The sequence below is a fragment of the Eurytemora carolleeae genome, unplaced genomic scaffold (genome assembly GCF_000591075.1).
Source record: "Eurytemora carolleeae unplaced genomic scaffold, Eaff_2.0 scaffold723, whole genome shotgun sequence".
In the NCBI taxonomy this organism is placed as follows: Eukaryota; Metazoa; Arthropoda; class Copepoda; order Calanoida; family Temoridae; genus Eurytemora; species Eurytemora carolleeae.
This window is the reverse complement of record NW_019396747.1, coordinates 198795-221388: the sequence shown is the minus strand read 5'-3', so window position 1 is coordinate 221388 and position 22594 is coordinate 198795. Positions and strand designations below refer to the sequence as shown.

Sequence of the window (22594 nt, the reverse complement as noted above, 5' to 3'; positions counted from 1 at the left end):
GAACATCTTCTCTTTGTACAGTATAAAACAAAAGCAAAAAAGTTTGCGGATTTCATAATATTTTTTTGCGCACTTTCAAAATTTTTCAAAAATAAAAAACTTTTAAACACAATTTTTTAAAATTTTGATCATTCATAAACCTTCCCTGGGGTCACGTGAGGTCCCACAAAAAATTTGGGCCCGATCGGTTCAGCCGTTTTGACGTTTATTGGATACAAACAAACAGACAAACAGACAGATAAGCCAAATTTACATATAGAAGAAGAAACTGACTTTTTGTCACTAAATTTGATTCTCTAATCTCTATTACTTTGCAACCCAACGTAGGAGACCTTTTAAATAAAGATAAAGATAAAGATAAAGATAAAGGGATTAGAAGATTAGAGTTTGTGACCAAAACCTTTGAAGTTGTTATATAGCATGAAGTTTTAACAATAGCTTTAAAATTAATTTGTTAAGTAAAATGGGTATTATTCACAAAATCGCTGTTTTTTAATTCAATGTTAATTAGACTATTTGAAATATAACTTGAGAAGTTGAGAGTAACAGTCGTTTTCCTACTTTTAAATATTGAATAGAAAAACACCTTATCAACTGCTATGATGGAAGCCGTGCAACTTTCCCTTTCATCGAGCATTGTAAAGTCATCACATGTTCCCTAAAAGGTATTTAAAAAATTTAAACGGAGGTGTTCATATTTTAAGGTCCTCTATTTAAGAGTTTCATTCAACATTCACAACCTTATCCTTATTTTGATAAAAATTAAGAAGCTATCGTTTTTTTCAATCCAATAAAAAAAAAAATTATGTCAATTCCTTTTTTTCTCCTAAATAAATCCACTATTTGCTTTTTAGAAAATCAAGGCCAGATGTATCCCTCATTTTAATCAGACAAAGATTTAAAGATACCGATGTTAATCGGACATGTAGGTCTTGAAATTAAGAGTTACATCGTATTCTATATTTTATACTAGCTAAAGTGCCCGGCGTTGCCCGTGGATAGGTTATATCTCTATGTTATGCAGACCTCGGGATAGGGTTTATCTCCATGTTTTGCAGGTCTGCATAACAAGGAGATAAACCCTATCCCGAGGTCTGCATAACAAGGAGACAAACCCTATCCCGAGGTCTGCATAACAGGGAGATAAACCCTATCCCGAGGTCTGCATAACAGGGAGATAAACCCTATCCCGAGGTCTGCATAACAGGGAGATAAACCCTATCCCGAGGTCTGCATAACAAGGAGATAAACCCTATCCCGAGGTCTGCATAACATGTAATATTTAAATCTTTTTATCACCTGATAGCCTGGTATTGTTTCAGCAGCACACTCTCCTAAACTAAACTCAGAAATATCGCGACACTAAAAAAATAAGTGTTTAACGGAGTGTTCAGGTCGTCCAGGGTAAACTGTAGTTAACAATAAAATATACGAAGGCCTTAGTAAAACGTGCTTAAGCTAATCAGAATGTTTCAACCCACGGTCACAATGGAGGAGACTTCTCAGAGTTTCACAAGTTTCTCCATTTGTTCTGGTTTATTATGGAACTTTAAACTGAATATTTTCTTTCTTTGCAAAATAATTTCCTTTACAAGAATAAGACTTAATTTGAGATCGTATGAACCAAGTTCAACCTTTAAACTTAGGAATAAGAGAGTTTCATGTCGACATTAAAGTCTTATCTTTAATGGTTAACCCTGTATTGTATGTATTAATGGTTAACCCTTGTATTGTATGTATTAATGGTTAACCCTTGTATTGTATGTATTAATGGTTAACCCTTGTATTGTATGTATTAATGGTTAACCCTGTATTTTATGTATTAATGGTTAACCCTGTATTGTATGTATTAATGCTTAACCCTGTATTGTATGTATTAATATAATGGTTAACCCTGTATTTTATGTATTAATTGTTAACCCTGCATTGTATGTATTAATAAAATGGTTAACCCTGTATTGTATGTATCAATGGTTAACCCTGTATTGTATGTATAAATGGTTAACCCTGTATTGTATGTATTAATGGTTAACCCTGTATTGTATGTATAAATGGTTAACCCTGTATTGTATGTATTAAAGGTTAACCCTGTATTGTATGTATAAATGATCACCTTGTTTGCCAACAATAACTCGGTAGAACAGTTTCCAAGCGACATTTCCGTTAAGCTCTCACACTAAAAAATAAAGTTCTTTAGAATTGTCGAATCCTTTTGAACTAAAAATATCTATATTTTTGATAATAATTACCTTAAAAGCACGCAACCTTGAAAGTGTTAAAGTTTTAAACCAGTACTTTCTGTGGTTTTACCGAATTCCCCAATACAAAGAAATTAAGTTTTTGCCACAAACTCAGATATTCTAATCCCCATATCTTTACAACCCAATGTCGTATACCATAAATATTTCAAAACAATCAAACAATCTAAGTTTAAAATATCAAAGGTTTACCCCATCAGGTTGCAAAGGTATTAGAGAATTTGAGTGTATGGCAAAGACTCAATTTCTTTATGGAAAATCTATCTGCAGGGGTTTTCTTTAAAGTTTAGAAAGGAAATTCTTGTTGTCTTTTATTTTAAGGTAGGATGCATAGTGCACAGGAGTAAGGCAGAAATTTATGTATTCAGAACTTAGAATCGGAAATCGTTTTGGTTAACATCAGAGTAAAAGATATTCCTAGTGTAATAAAAGCAAGTTTGACTAGAATGCAATTTTGAAATAAGATTTACACCTGAGATTCTTGTAGGTAAAATAAAAGCATAAGAGTTTTACAAAAATGAGTAATTCCAGCGGTTGAAACAAAAATAGTAAAATATTTGAGTTTCCATTGATTATTAACACATAAAATCCACATAAAAATATCATTATTTATTTCTTATTTTAAACTGCAAAGAGTCTAAACTGAGTCTCAATACTCAACCGCTGGTTTTTTATAATCCCTTGAATTGCATAATTAAGTGAGATATGAATTCTGAGCTTTTTGAAAGAAGAAAAATGAATTACAATTTGTCCAAGTAAGAGCTGTCCCGCACAGGTTCCTCTCGCGAAATCTTCTGTATTCTCACACTAAATATATATTAATGTTGTCAATTATTTTTGGAATATAAAATACAGTGATGACCAGTAAACTGTATAGTATGAATACGACTGTTTGAATAAAATTTTGATTTTAAACACTAAACGTGAGAAAAAACAATTGGGCCCAAAACATTTCACTTAAAATCAGTGAGTTTTAAGCTAATGTAATAAAACTATTTGCATTGTATAAACATCAAATAGTGCTCTAATAGTGCTTGTTGTGACAACATCAGTACGTGTCATCCGCCTGTTTACCATTACAGCAGGTATAAGCTAAGTATAGAACATTTTATAAATATTACCATTACAGCAGGTATAAGCTAAGTATAGAACATTATATAATTATTACCATTACAGCAGGTATAAGCTAAGTATAGAACGTAATATAAATATTACCATTACAGCAGGTATAAGCTAAGTAAGCTCACGTACAAAAGGTAGAATTACAAAAGGTAGAATTACAAAAGGTAGAATGACAAAATGTAGAATGACAAAAGGTAGAACAATAAAAAAGTAGAACGATCAAAAGGTAGAATAAACAAAAGGTAGAACGTTCAAAAGGTAGAATTACAAAAGGTAGAACGTTCAAAAGGTAGAATTTTTTTATTTTTGAGAAGGAAGAAAATGTTCTAATTTTTACAAGAAAATCTGCGAATTTTTAAAAAAATATCACAAAACTGCATTTCTCGGTTGAATTCAGCATGGAGAGGTTGGTCAACTATGGGGTGAATCAAAAGAAGAAAAGAACATTGATTGACGACCAGAAATATGAATATAATTTTGAGAAAATTAAGAATGGAACAGAGTTCAGCCGATGGTGCAAACAGCACTGAGAACGCTCACAAACAAAAACAGAGAGATAAACGTACTAGCATTAAAAACATGACTGAAATGTATATTAATATCCCTGCACCAGACTATATGAAACAGCTTGCCAAAATTATTGGCATGGATGAAAATCATGTACATTTGTAAAATAAAAATTATTCCTAACAAATAAGAAACATTATTTTTTGACTTTTTTTTTGACATTTTAAATAATTTTAATTTGGAAAATTCTACCTTTTGTACGTTCTACCTTTTGTAATTCTACCTTTTGAACATTCTACGTTTTGTTTGTTCTACCTTTTGATCGTTCTACCTTTTGTCGTTCTATCTTATGATCGTTCTACCTTTTGTAATTCTACCTTTTGATCGTTCTACCTTTTGTGCTGGAGCAGGTATAAGCTAAGTATAGAACAATGTATAAATATTACCATTACAGCAGGTATAAGTTGGGCAGAGCAGGCTCCATTCGCAAACTGCGCTGTATTGTTGCACTAATCAATTGAAAAGAAACTGTAGTCGTAATTTTAAGAGATCTCCATCTAAAGCGATTCACAACGGTGCCCTTGAAACCTTTATCTGATCATTATAATGTAAAAGATAACTGTCTGATATATCCTGCATTATTTTTACAGATTTTTATATAAACCACACTTTAAAATAATCAGTTTTTAAACTAATTCACATGAATTTCTTATTCATACTTAGTCAGTTAAAGCTGTTAATGGTACCGTTGTGAATTGACATTGTATAAGTGGCGCCTGGCACCCACAATTATCAAAAGATATAATTAAAAAATGTTTAAATTGTTTTAATTGATATTACTTAAATATTCCATTTACATTTCAGAAATTGTTATTAGATTTTGCATTTTACAGTGTGTTTGTCTGCTCTTATTTAATTTTTTTTTATATTTTGTTGTTGTAAATAGAGCAATGCATTAACATGTAAGGCCCAGTATTGATCAAAGATTAAATATGCAATATACATATGGGTGCAGGTAGAAGTTGTGAGGTCTTGTATTTGGTTGATTCAAAATACCATCTCTGTTCTACGCATCACTATAGTTTCAGTAGAAGTAAATATTTCCATTTACTGTTAGCGCCGATATAAGAATTTATCTCTAATTGGATAATGAGCTAGATAGAAAGATAGATGTTACCGCCATGCAATTGCTATTGGTTCAGAATAGACACCAAACACATGGCTGAACCCTGATCGGATCAGGCACTAATGGACTTGACATACAAGAGTGATGGTAATTTGTCCTCTGTGAATATTGATTATTTTCACTTTTTTTATGCGCGATGACTGCACCAAATGTGTAATCACAGACTAGATATATGCAGACTGCTAATCTGCTTTCACGGGCTGGGATAAGTAGGCCTTTAGTCGTACCGGCACGACATGGGTTATTCTTACAAAAGGTTTTTGACTGCCATCTAACCGCCACTTGTTGCATGTAAAACCCAATCAGGGGTTAAGTTTTACAATTTTAAAGAAAAAACACTCCTGTTGTACACAATGGGACTTGATGTAGAAAATATCATGCTAGCCTTTAATAAATCTCTCTACTCATTAAAAAGAAAGCAAATGCAGAAAAGTGACAAAGTTATAAACTGTACTGCAAATTTTTTTCTTTTGATAAAAATTTCTTTGCTGGATATTTTTTTAAATATTCAATTTTTTTGGTTATTTATAAACAACAATTGTGATTATCGTTAATAATGAATTCTTCATACATAAAAAATACTTTAGCACCTACCTAACAATGCAATGAAGACGACTTTTTAATTTAAGTTTTGAATATTAACAAAAGCTTTTTACGAATTGCAAGTTTACAAATAGTCAAAGAGAAGCTTTTTTAATTAAAAGCTTCTCTTTACTTCTATCTTTTTGTGTATCCATGCTGTTTAACAGCTTGTTTCAAATCAAAATTAAAATCGAAAGTTGTCTTTATTGTATTGATATTATAGCAACACTAGAAGTACAGCAATTGTACGAGCAAAATGCGTATTTCCTACAGATGGCTGCAGGGGGAGAAAAGAATATAGAAAGTAAATAATGTGCTATAGATGTCTCTTCTTTCTCCCTGTAAGAGAGGGACAAATTTGAGCTATTTCACTATAGAGTTTCAGTAAAAGTAAATATTTCCATTTATTGATAGCGCTGATTTAAGGATTCATAACTCTGATTGGATAATCATTAATAAGATAGATAGAAAGATAGACGTTACCGCCATACTATTTCTATTGATTCAGAATAGACAACAAACACATGGCTGAACCCTGATTGGATCAGGCGCTAATGACTCGGCATACTAAAGTGATTTAGGCAGGAGGTTTCTACCTGCTTGCATAACTATGTATATTTAATCTATGCTATCTATTTATTTTTACCTGGCGTTTTGATTTTATAGGTATAATCTCTACCATACAATTTCCAGTCATCATATCGTCAATATTTTGGCACTAAAAATACAACTGATTAGTAGCATCAGAATATATATCTTTGCAACCCAATGTTCTAGACCTTAGTTATTTCAAATTATGATTTCTTCGAAGATTAAATAATTTAATATTGAAAGTCAAAGGTTTACACTATTAGGTTGCAAAGACAAAAAGGTTAGGAAATTTGAGTTTGTGGCAAGGACTTGATTCCTATTATTAAGTATCATGGTTTAAAATGTAGAAGAAACTTGAACATGTTTTGTATGCGTTGACTTTTGTATTTTAGGAATTTTTAGGCAATGCCAGATTTACAACGGTACCCTTTAAAGCTGTGATTGATCAAGTATGAAAAAGATATCAATGTTTAAAGTTTTATAAACTGAATATTTTCAATTGTGGTTACAATATTTAAAAGTGACTTCCACATTTCTACCGGAAGAAAACTTACAAGATTAGAATAAACACTTTTAAACATAGAAAAAAAAATTATTGAAATTATAAAGGGTGCTGTTGAGCATCGGGCATTGTCACCTTTCCATGAAGAGAAGCACTTATAATTGTAATACGATAAGTGTTGATTTTACATTTAAATTTGCTACCTGTTCTAGTGATTCCGGTTCATCAGATAAAAGTTCTGCTAAACAATTTCCATTCGCAAATTGGTCAACACTTGTGCACTAAAAACAACTAGGTTTACGCCACGGAAACCGTTAAAAAAGTTCTTTGAAATTTTTTTTCGAAAATTAAGTCCCACATTTTGGCGCTGAAAAGTCCTGTTGATAAAAGTTCTTGAAATAAAAAGTCCATTTAAAATATTCCTACCATTTTGAGACTTTATTTTTTGGATTAGTTTCTGGTTCCAGTATGATCTTACTCAAAAAAGTCCCCGGAAAGCTCCTCTTTTAGTGGAATGCATGGGAACAAAAGATGTGTTTCCAGTCGTAATTACGTTACGCGTAACTACGCGTAATTACGCGTAACACTTTCTTTCACTTACGGAGGAGCCTTACGCGAAATTACGTGCTAATTATGTATACGAAAACAAGCCTAGTTTCCCGTAATTAGGGCGTAATTACGCGAAATTACGTAATACGAAACCATTCTGTAATTAGTAAAGTACATATAAATTCTTAGAAATGAATATAGCGGGAAAATATGTCTAAGGATATGTGCGATACAACCATGTCCAATCTGATTGGATAAATTAAATACTTTCATATTGAATTAAAATTCGTTTATGGTGATGGATCAAACCTCTGTAGAGAAACAAAGTAGATTTTAGTTCCACATTTTGTTGAAAATATATTTCGGTCTAGGTTGACCCTTGTCAGTTCTAACGTTACAATAACCTTTAAAATCGATGTTAAAAACCACAAGAAAATAAACAAACAAAAAAGATTATTTAAAAAGAATTATATGGGCTGTCAAATGTACAAAAGGGAAACGAATTCGGATGATGAGATGGAAAAAATATAGTTTGCAGATATTTACTTTTTTAAAATATTGAGATTGTTTCTGTCGAATGAAGATTAAACACAAACTAGTTTTTATGTAAACTGCTTAAAGTGGTGGTGGGGCCTGGGGGTCGATATAATTAAAAAACATTTAGGGAGGGGGGGGGCGGCTTGTCTAAAGAGGGGTATTAAAACCGGTTTATAGAATCGGAAATAAAAAATACTCTTTTTTCTCTTAAAAATACTTAATTACAGTTTTGCATTTAAATAAAAACTATTTTTTTCTGGTTATTCCTGTGAGATCAGTCATAAAACCTCTGATGTATTTAGATTCTCGTACTTTAAGTAAATTTCTCACAAGGTCCCAAACCTTCTCTAGAACGCTAACTTTTAGATGGTGGAGTTCATGTCCAGGAAGGTTAAAATGTTCTCCTGTAGGCTGGTTTGTATGGAGGTTTCGCTAATTAGGCGTAATTATTGCAACATTTCGCGAAATTACTTTTGTAGAAATTACGCGAAATTATTGCGTAATTTGCGAAATCGAAATTTAGCTAATTACGCATAATTATTAAAAAATTTCGCGAAATTGAACTTTCGCCAATTACGCGAAATCCTGCGAAATTACACGAAATGAAAATTATTTCGCGTAACTGCACGTAATTTTGCGTAAGTGAATAATCTATTAAGTTGGAAACCCTAATGTTTACAATTATGGAAAAAAGAGGCTTGTTATATAAAACACCCCTGGCTATATTCAATATGCAGCTGCATAGGACAAAAGTAATTTTTATGTAAGCGTTTCAGACTTGACCTTATTTTCCCAAGACTTTTTTTCTTGGTTTATTTCATGAATTTAATTTCTGCGATCTTATTTCCTGAGACTTTTTTGGCAGCCCCCATATTATTTTAGAAAAAAGACCCAGGAATCTATAACACAGGCCTTTATTTCCACTGACATTTTGTCCATGGACTTCATAAAATTGGGACCTTTTTTACCAAAGTTTTTATTTCCAATTTTTTTTTCTCAATTTTATTAATGGCGTTACAGAAGATATTTCAACAAATGTCAACGGCCCCAAAGAGGAAGGGAAGGCAACCTCCCCTGCACAGCTTCCGAACCACGTTTTATCTATTTTAGGCAGTGCGCGTCCCTATAGGACTTCCAAACCTCCCACAAACAGTCTTCCGGGAATGATTTTATGTTTGTATTCGTCAATTTCTACTTAAAACGGGACTAATTCGATTATTTAAGCACGGTAGTCCATCTATTGTATCCTTAACATCAGAATATTTTTATTTCTTTTTCACAATAAAAGTTTGGACTGGAAAAAGTTTCATATCCCGGTTCAGTTCATCCTTCCACTCTCAGTTGTATGAATTTGCGTCTGCGGTTATAGGTACGTTCTTCTGCCGCGGCACTGATCATGGTTACCTTGCACCTTCTACCTGTTTGCAGACGAAAAACCAAAGTTTTTATATTAATTAATTTTACCTGCAAAATAATGCATGAAATTATAATAAAAGGCAATTTGAGCAACGCTCTTGTTGAAAAAAATGTGATAATCTTTCGATCTATATGTATACGGTAGCGTTTATAAAAAAAAAAGCGACAATTTAAAATCATTAGGTTATAACAGAGTTTTGTTTTCTTTAATAAATCAATAACTGGAAAGAAAATTTAATAAGGGCAGTGTTTTTTAGAATCAACATTTTATGAAGAATATATTTTTTTTCTTCTTATTAGTAAAAACTAATCATAAAAAGGCGGCAGCCATTCCAAGATTTGTTGAGAAAATAAATTTATAAATAATAGCTATTTTCTCTCTTATCTTTGATTGACAAATAAATTTTATGCAAATGTTAAGGTTACTATAGATGGATTACCGCGCTCAAATAATCGAATTAGTCCCGTTTTAAGTAGAAATTAAAGATTTTTAATGGAAGACTGTTTGGGGACGTGCACTGATTTTCGGGAGCTGTGTGGGGAAGGTTGCTTTCCCTCCCTCCGGCCAGCCGTTAACGGTTTTTTTAATTTTTAACGGTTTGTCAAATCTTTAATGGCGCAAGCTGTAAAAGGTTGCGTGTAGTATTAACGGTGTTAACAGTTTGCCAAAACTAAAAAAATCCACCAAAATTCAAAGGTTGGCTATTTCATGCAATATACGACGCCATCCAGAAACATCAAAATATAGAAGTGCAATTCTCGTAAACAAAAAAACAAACACCCAGACCCTTTTCCCATATCAGTTAAAGCAATTAACGAATATTAGTTATAAAAGGTTTATGCATTAAATATCTATATGCAAAGAGCTTCTTAGTTCCACTAATGTATCTAATCATTTACTAACTGATTAAAAAAAAGTTCCAGCTCGCTCGGATTTTTATTCATAAATAAAATTTTCCCGAGCCAAATGTATTAGAAACAAGGAAAATAAATCCAAGCTGTTATGAAAAGTTGCATTAATCTTTAAACTTTTTTGTATCCACAGACATGTACAATTCGAAACTATAAATCACTTTCGTTTAATTTTAGTGTCGAAGAAGTGATTTAAATTTTACCTCTGACGAAGGTAGAATCTGTGCTCCGCATTCTTCTTTCATCAATTCATTAACACTTTGGCACTAAATCAAATTTATAATCATATTCAGTGAGAACCAGTACACTCGGGAATAGGAAGACGACTTTAATACTCTAATATGAGACACAGCAATTGTGTGCAGACAGACCCATTTCACTTAAAGGGATTGTAAAGGAAAAATGAAAGGGGGTATAGGATGAAACCTGAGAATCTCAGGCGGTGAAGGATACATATAAGACATCTATATCTGATGTTCCTGTCACAAAAACTGTGTCAAAATTATACGAAAATTCATATATATATAATTTTGTATAAAAGTAGTAGGTTTAAACAGATCAAATTCAGCTAATACGCAACCAATCTGAAAACGATTATATCCCACAGGAGCCTGAGAATCTGAGGTTTGTTCCATATTTTAATTTTTTTACTTTTATTTTGCTTTTTAATAGATATAATTAATAATATTATTACATATAGTCCAAATAGTCCGTATTACGTCACCAGAACTTCAGCCAGGCGGAAACCACGTGACCAGTATACTGCACTGATATTGGCTGACGTTCTGGTGACGTGATATGGACTATATGGGCTAAATGAAATAATATTATCAATTATATCTATTAAAAATGGAAAATAAAAATTTAGATTTTTTTAAAATCGTTTAACGCTCGAGATTCTCAGGTTTCATCCTATAGCCCCTTTCATTTTTCCTTTAAAATAATCATTATGTGATTTTTATTCTGAAATATCACGGAAAAAAATTTAAAAGAAGAATTTGATGATAAGTTTTTTGTACTTTTATTTACATTATTACCTTATGATCTAGAATTAGCTCAGCTCTACAATTTTCTTTTGCAAAATCTTTAACACTATTGCACTAAATTAATTATATACTTTTACAGTCCTACAGGGTGATCATAGTTTAAAATTACTTCTTCCATAATTTGATAAGTTGTTTGATACTAAAGAGACTAATAACATTTTTTATATGACAGTTATACCATATTAAAATTGATTACACAGTCAAATATATATATGAGTTAAACATTTTTTTAAAGAAATAAATTGCAAAAAGTCTTTAATATCTAATACAGTATGTGAAAGAAGGCATTCAAAACTATTCACCAACTGTCATGTTTCGTGGGACACCCTGTATTTATCTTTTACACCGGTGCAATAATTTCATAACCTGACCAAATCAAGTAGTTAATACTACTGTGCTTTTTTAAATTTTTAGACGCATTTACTAAAAGCATTTTCGATAAAATCAAAACAGGCAATCTCAAATAGCTATTTGTCGCCAAAAACACGATTACAAGGGATTTTTTATTTTTATCAAAATATGTCAATATGGGTATCAAAAGATCCGTCTTGCAAAGCCTAACGCCGCAAACGGTTTGTAAAAATATTAAAAACATCCGATCTAGAAGCATTTAAGTGGAAAAAATTGGGAAATAAAAAAATTAGCTGTTTTCCCTAGTTTTTCAGCTCCACCTTGGCTATTTTTCATTATTTTGTAAAACGGTTTTTTTCCGTTGAATAGGGCTTAAAAAATATTCTTATAATTAGCGTTTTTTATCACAAAAGGCCATTTGCGATGGTCAATTTTGATTTTAGCGAAAAATGCCCTTTGTAAATGTTTCTTAGAATTAAAAAATACATTAGTATTTATTATTAGAAATTGATTCCTCTCAATTTTGTGAAAAATCTTTCACCCTATAATATATATATCTAGTATAATTCCTGTATTTATTATATTTTTTATATATATATATATATATATATATATATATATATATATATAATCAAAAATAAATTAAGCCTTTAAACTTCAAAGGGCCTGTAAGCATAATTTCACGTGAACCTCCATGCCATTATGGGCAATGCCCAATTTACAAGGTACCCCGTAAACCTTTAACTGTAGGCGAGTAGAGAGATATGTGTAAATCTGTTAAGTAGCTGTTTAATCGTTCTGATACCCAGTGTACGCTGTATACAGTGTGAACTTAACACAGCTGACCCGCTACTATAGCGCCCCTTGAAAATATTGTATTTTTGCGTTAGAACTTAGAAACTTTTAACTTTCGAAAGTAAATCTTTATTTTCTGCTACTTCTATAAAGTAAACAATTGATATATTTTTTAAATATAACAGTGTGCCAAAAACAAATAAAAGGGTTTAAGTAGATTGATGTTTGACATTCTTGTTCAGTCAAAGGTTTAAAGGGTACCGTTGTTAATCGTGAATACTCCTTGAAATTACTCTTACAGTCCCTTTAAAGATCTATCACTAAATATCAATTCCCTTGAAAAATTAATCAAAACTAACAATGGAATATTAGTTTCAAAATTCAATATAAAAATCTTCTTTTTATGGAGTCAGTAAATCAATTATTAAAAATACTTATTTTGGTCATTTGACTGAAGATAAAATTTAATTTGTTTTCCAACTCCATGGTTTAAATGCAGTTAAACCCTAAATGAGCAATACGTAAAATTTTACGTAAATTTCATGATTTGCGAAAATAAATAAATAGCCATGAATATGCAGGAACAGTTTTAAAGAGCTCCATATAATCATTTCATTAAAAACTAAATAACTGCAACAATTATCAAGAAAGTGAATAATACGACATTTGATGAATTCTTTCGATGTATGGCTTATTTATAGGTTTTTACTGTAAGTTTTCAGGGAAAAAATATAAATATAGAATTTGGGATTTAGTAAATAATCTTCATTTGATTTACCTCCTTTAAGTTTGGTATTAGCTCTGTTGGACACTCTCCACGAAGTACTTCATCAACACTTTTACACTGTACAAATTGCGTGAGTTAGTTGAACACTTAAACACTGTTAAAACTACGTGAACTATAGGTAAACTTGCCATATTAGAATCTAAAGCAAATCATGATATATATAATATCAGGATTTTAGGACACTTTACATCACCCTTCCTATTAATAAGTTTAGCTCTTACTTGTTGCGCTTTGAAATTAATTATTTTTAATGCTTCTTAGTTTAGATTTGTGAATTTTCAAAATAGGTAAATGTCGACATTTTTTTGGTCAAAATTTTATCCTAGACGGGCTATAAACCTTCCCTGCGGTCATGTGACTATAAAGAAAGTAGTTATGGACTCAGGCTATCACTGTCTAGTTAAACAGTTGTTTTCGTTTCTACTTTTTTTATAAAATATAAAAACAATCTGAGAGTATTCGATGATTTGATTGATCGAGTTTGAAAGAAAGTAATGATTTTGTCCAACAGAGCATATTTTGTTGAACTTTCCATTTTTATAACGATGAGGAAATGCATAGAGAAAAAGCCACAAAAGGATGAGACTGTAAAGACGATCTTAACCTCACATAATATTCCTTGAATATAGTCTTCCATGGATGGCTTTATTAAGTTGAATTACGAATTAAGTTTACAGTCGTGAATATAAGGAAACAGACAATATAAATCTCGTACAGTCGTCTCTGAAGTCTCATCTTTTGCAGGTAACTCTGTATATGTTATGTTTGTACTTTTCGTTTTCGATGATGTAAGATCTTCTTTTTCCGTTTGTGCGGCACCTTCTTTTGCCATGGCCTCGTCTTTCAACATATTTATTCAGTTTAGATCTTCGGAAATATTTTCTCATAAGCTCAAATTTTCTAGTCCCAATATCTTGGCAACCTGATGGTGTAAACCTTTAATATATTAAATAAAACTTAATTTATAGTTTGAAATAACTCAGGGTTACAAGTTACAACATCAGGTTGCAACGAAAAACTCAGTTCCTTTACCCTAATATGTCCTTGGCAGACTTGGTTTTAAATGCATGCAATTTACGTTTAAAATACAGTTAACAAATTTTAAAAATTATGTTTTTTATTCCAACTCCGATGCTTGTTTTAATTATTCATCGGATAGCTGGGATAATCTCCTTTTAAGCAAAACGTAATTATTTTTATCAACAATTTTAATGTTTTCATAAATTATGTTTTCCTAAATTCTACAAAGTAAACTTTTAGGCCCTCTAGAACCCCATAACCCAAAGAAACCCAATTTTATAAGAGGTAACAAAAATCCAAAACAAATATTGAATTCTGTATGGAAGTTCAAATTTGTGCAAACGTCTTAACAAGTCTTATATACATAATTTTCACAGATGTCTAACAAATTTTTTTATCTTTAAAAGATGGCATTTTGTTAGACCAATTTAAAGCGTATGTTATAAAAAGTCTTTATTAATTAGTATTCCAAGTCAAAGTAAACAAATATATGGTTTAACAAAACTTTTTTGTGATTTTTTGTTATCAATATGATGATTAGCTTTTCAACAATCAAACTGATTAATTAGGTTAAATTACACCAACTTTTGATGTTAAAAACATTAAATTAATGTTAATAAATTTAAGATAATCCTAAGAGTAGAAAAATGGACCCAATCAATTTATTTAATATTAAAAAATCTTTTGTTAAGATTTTTTAAAGAAATAATAACAATTTGATTAAATATGCATCAGTCAATTTTTTATATTAATATTATAAACTAGCTGAAGAGCCAGACGTTGCACGTGAAAATGTTTGGAAAAAAGTTCGAATATTTTTTAGCCTCTGACTAAGACACCCCCGGTCTACCCATGAGTGTCCACAATAAAATTCAACCTAATTGGTCCAGCTGTTTGTCTGGCTATAGGCAACATCTTTTAATCATATGAATGTCTTGTTTTAATACATAGATGAAATCTCTTTTTTTGAAAATAGCAAATTAATTTGTTTGTCCTAACCTTTCCTGGTAGAATAATGTGAGCAGAACAGTTGCCCTCAGCAAAATCATTCACATCTGAACACTAGAAATAAAACAGCTGAAGTGCCCGGCGTTGCCCGTGGAATTAAAAAAAAATGTTTAAAAATATGAAGAAAACAATTGAAAGAAAACTTGAAAAAAAATTGTATTTACTAGACTTTATTTACCCCAGGATACCCATAGATTTCCTCGATATAACATATATAACATATATAACATATATTTATGAGCGTAGAGTTTTACAATGGTGGTAGGCGATTTTATAAAATAAAGACGACTTTCGATTTCAAAAATAATTCACCTAAAGTTTTTAAACAGTATGGATACACAAAAACATGGAAACAAAGAGAAGCTGTCAATTAACAAATATTTTCTTTATTTACTTGTAAACCTTTAATTCTTAAAAACTTGCTAACAATTAAAACTTAAATAAAAATTAAATTGCTATAATCGCCTACCACTTTATATACAAGATTAATTAAATCTAACCTTGCGGTACTATTAGTTTAAACTATTTATGTGGTATTATCAGTTTAATCTTTAGCTGTGGTATTATTAGAATTAGTTTAATCTATATCTTTGTTATTATTAGTTTAATCTATACTTGTGGTATATTAGTAGAAAGCAGTTGAGGTGTTAACACCTCCTCTCTTTCTGAGAGAAATCATGCAAAATTCTTGCAAAATATATTCAGGACTAGGGCCACAACCCTTAAATAACCTTTATACTGTCAACAAGAATGGGTTCACACCCTTTGCTAATGGTGGATGTCAAAGTCTACTACAGACAACAAGGATGGGTTCACACCCTTTGCTAATGGTGGATGTCAAAGTCTACTACAGACAACAAGAATACAAAGCTACTTTTGTTGAATCAATATTATAAGTTTAATTAATGCATTCCTGAAAATTTATTTGAGTGCTGACTTAGTATCTACTTATAAATCCACAATCAATGTATATTCAGTTGATATTTCAATATGAAAAGTCTATTTCAACAAATTATTATTTTATATTTTGTGTTTGTGGTATTATTAGGATTAGTTTAATCTTTACCTGTGGTATTATTAGGATTAGTTTAATCTATACCTCTGGTATTATTAGGATTAGTTTAATCTATACCTGTGGTATTATTAGGATTAGTTTAATCTAAACTTGTGGTAATATTAGGTTTAGTTTAATCTGTACCTGCAGAATTATTAGAATTACTTTAATCTTTACCTGGAGTATTATTAGGATTAGTTAAATCTGTACCTGCAGAATTATTAGGATTACTTTAATCTTTACCTGGAGTATTATTATGATTAGTTAAATCTATACCTGTGGTAATATTAGGATTAGTTTAAGCTTTACCTGCAGTATTATTAGGATTAGTTTAATCTATTTCTTTGGTAATATTAGGATTAGTTAAATCTATACCTGCAGTATTATTAGGATTAGTTTAATCTTTACCTGAGTATTATTAGGATTAGTTTAATCTTTACCTGAAGTATTATTATTGTATATGAAAGAAAATAAATAGATGCAAACACTTGTAAATATAATATTCGTCGAGTCGGTTTTTCTTACAATTTATTATTTACAAAGATACAAAAAAAAAACGATTGATACTATACTAATAGAATATTATGAATTGAAGCAGTTTCAGAGTGATGGGGAATCTTCAAGGGAACCTCAGTTTAAGGGAGCTGACGACCAACTGATTCTTTTCCCTTCATTTCGCTCCACCCTGGGCTCTCATTTAACCCTAGTTCCCCGGGAGTTGGCCGGCTAGCCCCCCAGCCCCCGTGCTTCTGGAATAACGGAACTTTCAGCTTGGCTTGGGTTATTTATAGAATTCACATGCAAACTCAAATAAATCCGTTAGAATTCAAAATAGGATTCAAAAGTCCAACCGAACGGTATAAAGGGGGGGGGAGCTATGGTCTGAGCGATCTAAAAAGATCCTTGAATCGCTGATCGTAAAAGATCAACAAAATCACCCATTGTTACATTATTAGGATTAGTTTAATCTATACCTGCAGTATTATTAGGATTAGTTTAATCTATACCTGTGGTATTATTAAGATTAGTTTAGTCTACATATATCTGTGGTATTACTAGGATTAGTGTTAGTTACCAAAGGTGTAATCTACACCTTTGGTACTATTAGGATTAAAACATTTTCTCTGCCTGGCAATGCTTGAAAATTCTGACATGATCTGGAAATCTTACATGTTCAATCTAAAGAAAGGTACACTGAAACGATGAGTTATGTATGAGAATCAGATTATCACATAGATATAAGTAAGAAGAAATTTAATCATGAAAACTTCAAGATAGATACAAAGGAGATGTTAAACCAAGACAAAAAATTGAAAGAGGGAAAAGTCTCAGATCTGACGTCATATCCTGAACATTACAAAAAAAACGTTAGAAGATGAATCAGAAAATATATCAGTGCTGATGACATACTTTAAATGTTACATGAAGATAAACATGTTAGATATATAGATAGAACAAAAAATATTAGCTGAAACAATTTCAGAAAAAAGAAATCAAGATCAAAAGATACGCAGAAAACAAGAGAAGAGAAGAGATGAGAGATAAATCGCAGAACCAAGGAGGCGTTCAGAAGAGAGAAAGGAAATTTTTATAAAAATTGAAAAAGACTATTGATAACAAGGGGTGATGTGCAAAACTATTTGTATGAAAACTCCATAACTATGTTTCGAACAAATGCAGAGTTAGTCAAGGACAGTAAGAACCTAATCCTGTTCCAGAGAATTGAGTTTAGAGAAAACAACCAGCTGATAAAGAGGGATTAAGAGCATGGCTTGCAGTTGTGGAAAAGGGCTTAAACCCAATACTCTCCCAGCTCTATATGAACATGATGTTAATAAAATATTGGCGTAAAAGAGATCCAGTAGCTGGATTAATTATGAGGAAACAACGGTCAGAGATGATGGTACTGGAACAGGACAGAAAGAGTGCATACATAGACCATATCAGTGGGAATGATAACAGACTAATAACGGCCAATAGAAAGCTACGCTTGTGTCCCTGTATGGAATTTAGAGCCAGGTGGGTTGTGTTCTGGTTGACTTTGTTGGCCGACGGATTGTACCTGGACTAATGCAGTTTTAAGAGTACGGCATTAACTACATACCTGTCATATTAATAGGGATAGCATTATCTATACCTGTCGTATTGCTAAGATTACTTGAGCCATACAATTGTCAAATACATCAGAAAGAGAATTGCACTAAACAAAAAAACATTCTGGAAGGGGTGGTTTGTAATACTAAAAATGGGGTATAGACTGAATCCGAATAAAACTCGAATTCTATCACAACTAGCTTACTTCTAAGTTGCATAACCACTCAATCCGTAATTTAGTACTTTTAAAAACTGTATTCAAAACAGTTACTCTTAGGGTGCGAGTGTAACTTTTGAGAATATTCATTTCAATTTCGAGAATTGTCTTAACCTAACCTGACCCTCAAATAAAACAAAAATAAACAGCTGGCGTAGGTCCCATATTGCAGTAGGTGGGAAATTTAGTAGGTATAGACGATGTAACATTACCAGTTAAGTTACTAGCGATCATATGAAAATGTGACTCGGATTGAGCCTTTACCCCCATTCATTTTTAAGTTAAACTAAAGTAAATTGCACGGAAGTTTGAAATCTTATGTGTTTTTTAATCATAACTTATCAAAGAGCATCAAGAAGGAAAAGAATGTTGTGACTCCCCATCATGCAAACGAGTTTTGCTATTTTATTGCACAAAATCAAAACAAGAAATGAATTGAGTCTTTGCCACAAACTCAATCTTTCTAATCCGTATATCTTTGCAACCAGATGATGTAAACCTTTGATATTTCAAACTAAGATTATTGGATCTAACAAAATTCATAGTTTGAAATATCTAAGGTTTACAACATTGCGTTGCAAAGATTTTGGGATTATAAAATCTGAGTTTGTGGCAAAAATTCGATTCCTTTGACCTTCTCCTTCTGTGTTGTTTGCAGTGCTGCCAATTAAGCTAATTTAAGTAACTCTAATAATCTAATTTGTGCGAGAATCCGCATAAATGCTACTAAAATATAAGCTTTATACAATACCACTCTATGATTTGAAATATTGTGAAGGCCCCCATGACTTCTTGAAATTATTTGTGGAATAAGGACATTTGTTCGTCTAGGTCCAGCATTCATTCTAGTTTTAGGGCTTGAAACATTCACCAGCTTTGTTTCGTTTAATAATGTTGCATTCAGGTTGGTTGCCTGCTCTAGATTTGATTTGGTTGAGTTTCCTGGATTTGGTTTGGTTGAATTTCCCAGATTTGTGTTGGTAATATTTCTTGGATTAGCTCTTGTTGAATTTCCTGGACTTAGCAAGAGGGTGGCATTCACATGCGTTGCTTTGGGTACATTTTCCGGGTTTTTTGATCCTTCTAAATTAGCCTTTGTTAAGTTGCTGGTTATAGCAGTTGAATTGACTACTGGCTTCCTAAAATAATATAGTTGTTTTATAATTTGAATTATAGAAAAGCTCTTAGGAGTCCTTAATTGGATGTGACTCTACCTATCAATCATGAAACATGATTTAAAGGCCCTGTAAGTAAGCGGTAATTTCAAGAGTAAAATATTAAAGGGACTGTCAGTGTAATTTCAAGAGTAAAATATTAAAGGGACTGTAAGTGTAATTTCAAGAGTAAAATATTAAAGGGACTGTAAGTGTAATTCTAATTGACTTTTCACAATTCCCTGATTCACAACCCTTTACACATTTGACTACAGGGGAAGCAAGAATTGTACATAGATTAAAACAAAACTTTATTTTCAGCTTGGTGTGCTGAAAGAAGTAGTTTAACCCCTCGTGGGTATACAAGCCATGAAAAGGATACCAGTTTTTTACTCAACCAGATGTGAGGCCTGAACTGCTATGAAGAATCCTCTCAAGAGAGCTTTCTGGGATCACAACTCCCCATTTTGCATAAGGGGTGCAGTTATGGGTTTTCCTTAATCACCTAACTTGGAAAGAGTATAATAAAGAAGGACAACAGGTAGTAATCCCCTATACCCTTCCTCCTACAAACCTCCTTCCTCCTACAAAACTCTCTATTCTACCTGCTCCACAACCCGAAAAAAACTATTTGGAAAAAACAAGATAAACAAGAAAGAAGAAGACAACTTAACAGGAAAATTAGCAGGGGATTTGAGATTTACACTATCTATTTTTTTCATCAATAGGGAATGAAGACAAATACACAGGGTATAAAGACAAATACAATCGGATGGCAGACGTTAAATCCTCCCCTCCCCTCTATGTATTCCTACTCGAAATAAAACATGCTGGAAAATGTGTAGAACAGCTGACTCAAGCAAAATATGAAAGCAATGCAAGGGGAGAGGGTAGTGACCTTGCTCCTCTCAACCCCCTCTTGCCTTCAAGAATTCAGAATATTTCCAAATTACAGGGTTGGAAAAATAGTTCTTTCTTGCAATTTTGGCTAACTGCAAGGATATCCAAAAACATCATTTCTTTTATTTTTAAAATTAGCTTAAGTATGATTGAAGGATGGACAAAGGATGGACGATTAAGAAGAAAAAAAGAAAATCAAGAGATATAGAAATCTGATATCATAAAAGTTAATTTAATTAAAATAAATTATTAAAGTTAAAAACACATTTGACTAATCAAGGATGACATATTTTTCTTTATTTATGGACAAAAACCATGTGACTCAAAATGTTGCATGATCAGTTCCTGTACAACATATTCTGTATATGCATTCAGTCAAATTGTCTACACTGCCACGTTTCATACAACAAATGCAGCCTGGCAATATGACAGTGAAACACTTGCAAACGTTGAAAACTTTGTTTGCAAGCCGTTTTTATTGGAGGAATATTAATGTTTACTTTCTTGATGTGGCAGAATAGAAATATTTACATTCAAATTTTGGAAAACCCAATTAGACATATTCTAGATTTTCCAGGATGTGATGGCATCTGTGTTGAACAGTGGGCCAGCGTATACTCCCATTTGTACACATCATTTAAGAAATATACACACAGAGTTCTTTCTCCTCAATAATTTTAAAAGGTTTAAAGGGAACCATTGTGAATTGGGGATGGAAGATCACTTGAAAGTACAGTCACTTTAATCAAAATTTTCCACTTGATCCTTGTACATTTGAATTTCCGAGCCGGATCAACCGTTCCAATCCCAGTTTGTACTGTATCGCCTGTACATTGGGTTAACAAAGCATACACTCAATAAGACTAGCCGGTGCAACAAGGTTGACGCGGACAGACTTTACGTTGAATTTACTTTTACTAGAGGGTCAAGGGTGCGTGAGCAAGGGCTTGTTACATTCAAACTTTATTAAAACTGTTTATTAACTGTTAGACAAATTGAGGGAATAAACAAAAACAACAAATGCTAAAAATAAAATATTTCATCCAAATGTAAAAAATTCTTTAAAACAAACGTTCTTTCTCTTTTCTTTATTTTACTTTCATGAATGGTTCATTTTGAAATCAGGTTAAAGAAATTACTTACTGTGTACAAATGATGGGAATTTGGTAAATTATCAGCAATGCAAATCTAAATTAAATTTGTTTGGTTTATTTATTTGAAAACTGGGCAAGCTTCAAATTGCATTCATGAAAATTGTTTCAGCTACCCTATTTATGTGCTTAAGTTCTCACATGTATATAAACAACATAAAAGTAAAACTAGAAAAACTTGTCACAAAAATATATTTTAGGGCTAAACCATACATCTCTTAAAATTAGTGTATTAATCTGAACGCCTCAAGATTTAATATATTGCAATGAGTATGGTTTTAATTCAATTAGCAGATAAATAAGGTTGATTTCTCATCTTTGTAAGATGTATATTTGATAAGAATAAAAATATTATCTTAGGTTTAAACCATTTTTACAATTTCCAACCTACTTCCAGTGCATTTTGTAGGAAAAGCAAAGTGTATGTAAAAGTCCCAGAACTAACTACCCGAATACCATTGTTTTAATAACAATACTTGCATCAGAGTTTCTTATTTCTACCTTCCTCTCTTCAGATCATACAACTTGTTCAGAGAGAACATTTTACAAACTCTAGAATAAACATTTAAAAGTGACAATGCAAACCAAGATGAGCACCCTCAAACGTAAAAAAGAGCAGTATTTTGCCAATTTCTGGTTTTTACATATAAGCTTGAAATAAAAAACAATATGTCTAGGGCTTTAAAAACGTTTAAGTGACTTGGGGAGTAAAAACAACATCGAAATAACTTTCATAGTTCTATGGATATTTGTGCAGTAGGACTGGACAAAGTTTCGTTTAAGAACAGCAAGTTTTCAATAGAAGATTCTGCAATAATCGCAACCATTTATTTTGAAATCATTAACAAACAAAAA

The 22594-nt window shown here is 31.7% G+C and overlaps 1 protein-coding gene across 7 annotated transcripts in view; it reads right to left on the bottom strand.

The window, feature by feature from the left end:
• Positions 1 to 22291, bottom strand: part of LOC111708145 (uncharacterized) — a 41699-nt gene extending 19408 nt beyond the window's left edge. For 5 of the 7 annotated variants that reach the window (XR_002766596.1, XM_023481423.1, XM_023481424.1 and 2 more), the window contains exons 1-16: positions 22241 to 22291; positions 21732 to 21776; positions 19286 to 19673; positions 18361 to 18423; positions 15161 to 15223; positions 13913 to 13981; positions 13133 to 13198; positions 11200 to 11262; positions 10366 to 10428; positions 6952 to 7029; positions 6302 to 6373; positions 4334 to 4396; positions 3003 to 3065; positions 2114 to 2176; positions 1300 to 1362; positions 587 to 658 (exon numbers count right to left, since the gene is read on the bottom strand). Coding sequence is in view for 6 of the 7 variants with exons in the window: in XM_023481423.1 (XP_023337191.1) it covers positions 587 to 658; positions 1300 to 1362; positions 2114 to 2176; positions 3003 to 3065; positions 4334 to 4396; positions 6302 to 6373; positions 6952 to 7029; positions 10366 to 10428; positions 11200 to 11262; positions 13133 to 13198; positions 13913 to 13981; positions 15161 to 15223; positions 18361 to 18423; positions 19286 to 19673; positions 21732 to 21776; positions 22241 to 22281 (1335 nt within the window). In the remaining variant the exon portion in view is untranslated. Of the gene's footprint in view, positions 1 to 586; positions 659 to 1299; positions 1363 to 2113; positions 2177 to 3002; positions 3066 to 4333; positions 4397 to 6301; positions 6374 to 6951; positions 7030 to 10365; positions 10429 to 11199; positions 11263 to 13132; positions 13199 to 13912; positions 13982 to 15160; positions 15224 to 18360; positions 18424 to 19285; positions 19674 to 21731; positions 21777 to 22130; positions 22191 to 22240 lie in introns of those variants that run through there. The other 2 variants (XM_023481425.1, XM_023481426.1) reach the window with 2 other exon arrangements.
• Positions 22292 to 22594: the final 303 nt, after the last annotated feature.